Source organism: Vigna unguiculata, chromosome 1 (genome assembly GCF_004118075.2).
Source record: "Vigna unguiculata cultivar IT97K-499-35 chromosome 1, ASM411807v1, whole genome shotgun sequence".
Lineage (NCBI taxonomy): Eukaryota > Viridiplantae > Streptophyta > Magnoliopsida > Fabales > Fabaceae > Vigna > Vigna unguiculata.
In genome coordinates, this window is record NC_040279.1 from 6,876,485 (window position 1) to 6,884,947 (window position 8,463).

General features: G+C 34.3%; 1 protein-coding gene across 1 annotated transcript; it reads right to left on the reverse strand.

Moving 5' to 3' along the window:
- Positions 1–276: 276 nt before the first annotated feature.
- Positions 277–8,158, reverse strand: LOC114192780 (citrate synthase, mitochondrial). The gene is made up of 20 exons (XM_028082598.1): positions 8,014–8,158; positions 7,757–7,828; positions 7,590–7,652; positions 7,277–7,318; positions 6,673–6,738; positions 6,495–6,560; positions 6,205–6,318; positions 5,985–6,048; positions 5,426–5,508; positions 3,500–3,549; positions 3,348–3,425; positions 3,026–3,154; positions 2,788–2,830; positions 2,552–2,638; positions 2,208–2,312; positions 1,561–1,668; positions 1,388–1,438; positions 990–1,063; positions 835–886; positions 277–753 (listed from the first exon to the last, which is right to left on the reverse strand). Exons 2-20 carry the CDS (start codon positions 7,805–7,807, stop codon positions 661–663), a joined length of 1,419 nt encoding a protein of 472 aa, XP_027938399.1. The 5' UTR covers positions 7,808–7,828; positions 8,014–8,158; the 3' UTR covers positions 277–660.
- Between the last annotated feature and the right edge of the window lie 305 nt (positions 8,159–8,463).

Genomic DNA, 8,463 nt, shown 5'->3' on the forward strand with positions numbered 1-8,463 from the left:
TATATATTGTGTAAAACAACGTTTGGTTTATAATTTAACAAATTAATCGTTGATAGTGACATTTTAAAACACTCTTCAAACTAAATCACCGTCATCATCATAATTTACATAGTTCCAATCTCATAATTCCTATACAATACTCCTAATGAGTCTATAATTACATGCATGAATGAGTAGAAAATTTCATAAGAAAATGCATCCCGAAAATTTGAGAGCACAAAACTAGAACTTGACAATACTCTTACGAATTTCAGCCGATAAAAGTATTGGAGAGTATTGAAAGAATAAAGTGCTGTCTTTTTTATTTTTTTAATACGAGAAAGTTACATTCATCCATAGGGAAGGCTCAAAATATATAAGTGCTGTCGATCATTTGTGGAAAGAATACAAGGGGATAACCCCAGGACACTAAATGCCTTTATTCTTATATATGCTCCTTCAAACCTAATAATTAGTTTATTCAAAAATGTGGAAAGACAACTTTGGAGGGTGAAAATCCACCCGAAAACGACCTAAATACAAAAATCTTCTAAAATAGAAACGATGGAGGAGGGAAATGAATATTGCTCATTACAATCATACCAAACTTTTTAACTCAACAACACACATCTAACGCAGTGTGTTTTAGTCATTATTAACAGAGAAACGGCAGTTTAAATTTCAGGATGATTTGGCACACAATTGCTCGAGCTTCTCCAGTGTGACACTCTTTGGCCTTTCAAGTGGCATTCCAAGAGCCCGATCCCATATCAACTGAAACCATCAAAAGAGAAACGCTATCGCAAGGTAACAAAAAGAGAAATATTAACAAGGAAACAATGGGGAACGACAGACCTGAGGGCCAACTCCAAAGCTCCTCGATACACCAAATAGAACAGTATAATAGCTGTTGACAACAATTTCACAGATCGTTAGATTCAGTTTTCACCCTAAATTTATTGAAAAAAGAAAACTATTTCAAATCCAACAGGCGAGAAGTAACACTATACTTTTCCTCAGTTAGACCATAGTAGTTCAGTAGCACTCCACTGTGAGCATCAACATTAGGCCATGGATTTTTAACCTACACGAAAAGTTCAACCATATCAGCAATAAATTCCCACTAATAGCAAAGAGAGTAATGAGTAACATTTATTATAGTTCAACCTGTATCGAATTAAATGTGGGAGGGACTACATGAAAACGTGTGGCAAAATATAAAGCAAACAGATTCAACTTAGAATGTAAAGGATCAGATACAAATTCACATGATTGTGTAAAGAAATAGTGACTGACTACCCTGGAAAAAGTCAATACTTGCATCATAATGAAACTATTTAAAGTCTGAACGAAGTTGAGAATAAATAATTCCATAAAACGTATTGAAAAATGAAAACATAAACATTACCTTTCCTAACTTAGTAAGAATGGGCGGCACAACCTCTTTTATTTTAGACACCTGAAAGGGTCACAGTCGCATTAGATCATAAAGAAATTAAATCGCAAGAATAGAGGGTTGGTTGTGTAGCAAGAAGACACTCCAAAGCAAACACAATCTGGAATTGGGAAATAAGTGATTACCAACTGGAAAAGTGGATCATTAGGCAAATGCTTCAAAGCAAACTCCCTCTGGCACGTGTATCTTGGATCTGTCTGGCGCAGAACCCCATGCCCATATCCAGGCACAACCTGAAGATCCAAAAGTAAAAAGCCAAAGCCTATATTACCTTAGAAGTAGATGGTGGTATTCTCTCTAAATCATTTGGAGCAAAGATATACATATTATCACATACAAAAAACTTACACTAATAAAGCATAATATGTTTATTAAATATATCATTTCCTTATTTTGAAGGTCTACTAAAACCTCGATTAAATTTTCTAGTAGAAACTTCCCGTTAGGGAAGGCTTGTATTGTAAAAGGAAAAATTGTGGCTGGGTGTGTGCATGTGCAAATACATAAAAGGGAACTGAAGAACCATAATGCCCTCCAGCCAACATATGATTTTCCTCAGGAGGAAAACACTTTGAACATAACACATTGGACACAGTGGCATGCTTTGTTCAATTGATTCTCTTTTCATTTTTTGAAGTGTAATTCGTATCCTCAGCTCTTCCATAATAATTTTCATTACTTCAAAGTTTATACAAAAATAAAAATTGAGCAAAACGCAAGTAAAAAAAAAATCACAATTTAGCATCCAGATTCCTATCAGTTATGACATTACCTGGCCTTTACTCAATGTTTTATTAATGTAGTCAGCCAATTGCTCTGTACTTATGTTGGGAGTTCCAAACTCTGCAACTATTGACCTGATCCATCGCAGAACTTCCTGTAGCATCATAATAAAAGTGAAAAAAATCAAACCTATATGAATTTGCATATAAACTGACTAAAGTAAACAGAACAAAATAATAGTAAAGCAGAAGTGTCACTAAAAATGGTAAAAATGTAGATATGAGTAAAATTTAAAACCACATACGATTTCTGAACAGAAAGATGAACTAAAGAAAATTTTATATCAGATAAACAGAAAACAGATAAAAATGGAAAACCAAACAACAAAATTACCTGATTGGCCAAACCATGCAAGGGACCAGCTAAACCATTCAAAGCAGCCGCAAATGCAAGGTAAGGATCTGATAGAGGACTAGCGACCTGAGGGGTAAACACAGTACAGTACATTAAAACAATAAATATAAGAAAACGCAGGCATTTACTTGATTCATATTAAAAATACATATTAGTATTTAATAAAGAAAAAATAATACAGGATAGAAAGAGATTGATTAAAGGAAGTAACTTACCAGGTGGGCTGTGTGCGAACTAACATTTCCACCTTCATGATCACTGTAAACAAAATTTAGGAAAAAAAAAATCAAACATAAGAAATTGCAATTGCCTGTAATTAGAAGAGAACCATACAACTTGTCACTATCAATGATGTGTCATCATTAGCAATAACTGGGGTTGCTGTAGTTACAGGAGCCATACACAACAGATCATGATCATAAAACAAGTCATCATTAGCATTGGAATGCAAACCTGTGGATGGAAATATAAAGCCTCATGAACTCCAGCATTTCTGGATCATCAAACCCTAACATATGAGCATAGTTTGCACCATAATCCAAAGAATCATCCAATGGTATGATTTTTCCATCCTTGTATTTCCTTTAAAATAACAAGTTAATTCAAACATCAGATGCCAGTATGAATCTGTCAATTTTGATCAAGTCATCGCACAAAATATATGATATTATGATATCTCTGATTGTTCTTTTGTGTGTGTGTGTGTATAATATAATACACATCCTATAGAATATCAAATGTGTAATTTTGATTAGGATGGATATGCTTTACATACCGTCGATAAATATAAGCAGCAATGGCTGGCAAACGTGCAATTAAATTCAAGGTGTCCTCATAAGTTGGTTCCCAATACCTAAATCCAAGCAGTAAAACAGCTAGAGTAACATATAATGTTGGAAATAAAACAAACACCATTTAGAATTTTACCTTGCCTTAGCTATCCCACTCTCGTAAGCTTTCTGAAATTCACTCTGCACCTGAAAAATGTAATGAATTGATTGTGAATCAATTGTTTCTATTTACAAGAAAACGTAAAGAGAAACAATTATCATAGAAAAGAGGTTAGGAGCTTCTTAAACTTATGTGACAGTAGTAGGTGGAAAATCCTCTGATCTGTCCAGCTTAGCAATGAACAGATAGAGCCCTCACTGTGACTAAAGAGGAATGACCTGAGAAAAACCCATAATGACCCCAGATACATTTAATCTGGATTGATGAAACAAGGTATTGATTGTCTGATTATTAATATTTTATTGAATGTAGATATAGACTCTGACATGTTAAAGGAGGCAGACCATTTTCAAAGAAAGGAATATGGGTTCCATTCAACTTAGGTGTAAATTACTTCCAGAGTAGGATAAATGGATAAGAATTTAGTGTCATAGTATCCAGGTACAACATGGAATTTGCCTTCCACCTATAGTTATTTCATGTCTTAAATCTCAAATCTTGAGATACCTCAAGAGTATCCTCCGTCCATCTTCCAAAGCCTGGCTGCTTCTTGATTCAGATTTCCCACCATCCAGAAATCCTTCTCACTAAGTGTAGGCATCATTCCGACACATTGATACAGTGCTGTTACTGCTTTATTATAGCGGTTTAGATATTAAGTTCAATGTAAATAGATCCCCAAGCATCATGCCCCTTATTGACAAGGATATTATAAACTAATTTCATCTTCCTTTTCATTTTGAGAAGAGTCTAAATCTAGATGGATATTGAGAACATTTTTAAATTAAAATCCTTTCAAAGATTGCTATCTGATTGATGGAAAAAGTTTTTGGTGTTACTCTTCAAATGTGTTTGGTATATTAAATAATAATCTCCAAAAAGGAAATAGCTTTATACACAGTTTTGGAGCTTATGATAAGTTTATTTTTTAGTTAACTTTTGTTTTCCCATTGTATTCTACAACAGCCTTGACAAGGCTGTTGTTGGGAGGGTTGGAGATGGTGATATGAGGGTCAACAACAAGAGAAACAAAGGAGCTCCAAGGGGTCATGATTTCATTATATTCCAAAGGCATATACCACAACCCAATATTTTATGATACTCACCAATTACTTCATCTTTTGCAAAACAAACAACACCTAGCATAAGTAATACTCAAGATTATATCGTCTTAGATGAGGTCTTAGAAAGTGAATTTATTTCTAACTCAATCTTATAAAATTGACTCACAAGTCAAGATTTGCACTCACATACTAAAATTTAGTCATATCTCTCTAGTCGATGAGAGATCTCCAACACTCCCCCTCATGCTAATGAATGAACATCTCAAACGTGAAACTAGATATTCGTAGGTGGTATGATAGTGACCTAATAAAGGGTGACACAACTATAACAAACCTTATTAGGATAAGCTCTGATACCATCTTATAAAGCGAATTTAGATCCAATTTAACCCTACAAAATTGGTCTGAAAAAAGAGATTTGCACTCACTTATATACTATAATTTGGTCATATCTCTAGTCAGTATGGAATCTCCAACAAGAGGGATAAGAACAAAAGAAGCAAGCAACCACATATGGTTCATTGAAGATTATAGCAGCTCAAATTGAACCTTGTATAAGCACATGTTAGACATGTTAATCATGAATTTCCAGTCAAATATAGCTCACAGTTATCAAATGATTTCCCTCCCATTTTCAGCTTTTTATGAGAAAAACTGTGATCCATTGTCGTCCAAATGAAACTTTTAACAAAATTCTTTGCTCAGTCTTGATATTATTAAAGTATTAGCAAAATAGTCAGATTGATTAACCAATTGAATTATAGAAGAAAAGTTACAGCTAAAAAGAACAGAGAGAAAACATAAATTAAAAAGATCATGAAGGAATCTTTTGCTTGACCTGAAGTGCCATGACACCAGTTGTGAATTGAGTCATTGGATGAGCAGAAACAGGTAATGCATCAATAGCCTTATAAGCATAATCTGCAATAAAAACTAATAATAAGTCCAAGAATGAACACAGACTCAAGTACAGCAGAAACAAGCCAGCAAATTTTATGTTAAAAATTTCTAGACACACCTTGAGTGACATTTGAACAAGAGCAAAAGCAAAGGGTGAATGTTCACAACCCAGACAAAATACAACAAAGCTTGTCCGTATATTTTAAGCAACAAGCAGTTACAGATGTACAATTCGTAAAAAGAGAACCAAACATACAAAAGAAAGACAATTAAGATGCAAGCCATAAGGTTCCTTTGCAGCCACGGTTCTAAACAACACACAAGCTACCAAGAGAGAATTTAAGTTATAATCATATATATAATCCTGAACATATTATCATGCACTATTAATGTTGTGTCAATTCACTTAATTGAGACAGACCATTATACCGCAATGATGAATAACACGTAGCTTCAAGGTAATTATAACCAAGTTATGACAGCAAAAGAAACTGAACCTGGGATAGTTGCACGACTTCGCAATTCCTGGGATAATGAGTCAACTTGTTCTTTGTTTGGTATCTGTGACAAAGTGCATGAGTCAAAGATTATACAACATAATCTTAACTGAGAGCAGATATAAAAACACCTTGGTACAAGGATTGTAATACATTATGTCACAAATAAGCAAAGTTCAAAATAATTACTTCAATTTTATTTTCCAAAACTATTGCATACCTTTCCTGTCAATAGAAGCCACAGTACAGCCTCGGGCAAAGGCTCCCCACCAGGAAAAGCACCTGGAAGCTTTTTCTGGCATTCAGGAATGGACATTCCCCTAAAGCGAATTCCCTGTAAGATATAACAGGCTGCTCTCAGAGAACCCTTTGGTAAACAGTAAACATTAACAAAAAAATGCTACAATAAAGATTTTACAGATTGATCAAATTAGTCCTAAGCAAGACCTAATCACTTTAATAATTCACAAATATCTGAAGTGTGAAGACTGAGTTAATTTAGATATTTACCTCATCTGGGTCAACAGCTGACCCAAGCCATACTAAAGCTGTCATTCCTCTCATTCCACCAAGCACCTTTCAATTGTGACAAAAGGGTGCTCAAAAAATAAGTTAATCACAAGCTTATTGACAGGAGAAAGGATGACTTCCAATGCCACTAGTAACTTTAAAAAGATAATATAATTACCATATCAACAGTGATCTTTCCCAACTCAACACTTCCATGATCTTTCTTTAGCTTCTTAACCCGTTCCTGCAACCAGGTTTGTACGTATAGATTAAAACATAAGGTAGAGAGGTATAACATTCTTTTACAAGAATTAACTAGTGTTTTTGCATGTTACAAGCTAACATAAAGAAACAATGAAACGAAGGAAACATAGCTTATGAAATCAATAATAACTTGAATTATAAAACAGGTAAGGCATTAGCCAAGAATCTCAGACTTGTAATAGCACATGCACGGCACAAATCACTGCAACTATATTGTGCATTGAAAGTTGAGCACAACAAAAATTTAATTCACATTATCCCTCACCCACCAATATACTAACCAAAAATACAACATAGACACGACAAAACTATCAAACACTTCAATGAGATGCAGACACGATAAACCCCAAGAAATATGTATTACACATCCAACCTAAAACAATACAAACATGACAAAACTATCACACACTTCAAGGCAGACCCGAAAATTATCAATAAACCCTGAAAAATATGGATTACACATTAATGCATCCAATATAAAATAGCGTCACCAGGGAAGCTTAAAATCGAAAACAAACCTGATACTCCGGAACGAGTTCTTTCAACTCAGAATAAAGATCCTGCAATAACCCACATAAAAGAAAAGTAAAACTTAGTTCAAAATTTATAGCCAACTTCATTTTCTATAATAAACAACAATTGGTCTCAGGTATCCTTCCTCCCAAAGTCCAAAGAGAAACTATACTAGAATACCCAATTCCAAACTTCACCACAATAACAGTATTAGCAACACCCTCCTCAGATAAAACATAGCATCTAACACTGTTCAGGGTAAACTTTTCACCAAGCACCAACGACACAGTGATAAGGATAGAGAAAGAAAGAAAATACAGTGTTACTGGAGCTGGGAGTTTGGAGCCATCTAACTGAATTCGCGAGATTAGATTGCTGACCCTGTCATTCCATTGCAAAAGTAAAAATCAGCAAGTCACATAAACAATAATCAAACACAAACAATGCTGAAAGCAAAATAGTTAGTTACTGTTTTCCTCAGTTACCACGCGAGAGCGAAGCCGAGAAAGTGCAGATACGCTTCTGAAGAACGCCATTTGCACTAGCGCAACAATAACCTGTACCAGCTCTTCAGTGTCAGGAACGCATGAATTAAGCACTAAAAATCTTTCACAAAAAATCGGAAGAAGAAAAAGCTAAGAGGTGAGGGATCGTGAATCGGAACAAATGGCGACGTTGAATGATGAAAGAAAAAGGAAATGCAACCAAACTAGTTAGGGTTTGAATCGGAAGAAGAGCGTACCGGTAAATGGTCAAAGAGAAAGGGACGAAAGATCGCGGATCCAGAAAATTTGCGCACAGAATTGGTCTTTATAAAGACATTTATGCAATGAAGCGTGGCTTCTTAATGTAATATAAAATGGTGCTGCGTGAAAATTGGTATTCAGGCTCTTCTAATTATTTTGGTATTAGTCAATGACGGTCATGACGTCATATTAAAATTAAAAGCCACCTGAAATAACATTAAGTTTTCGAGTAGAAAAAAAGATTCAAATAAAATTAGTCAGATTTTTTTATAATGATTATTTTTTAATAAAATTAACAGATATTTCATTGTATTAATATGATTTAAAAGTAAAAATTAATTAAACTGAAGGGGTTCTGTTTTGAGTTGTGGTTTTCTATTTCAAATATTTTTGTTCTCAAATTTTTATTGAATTATAACTTGATTCAGTCTAGAATCCAACATATG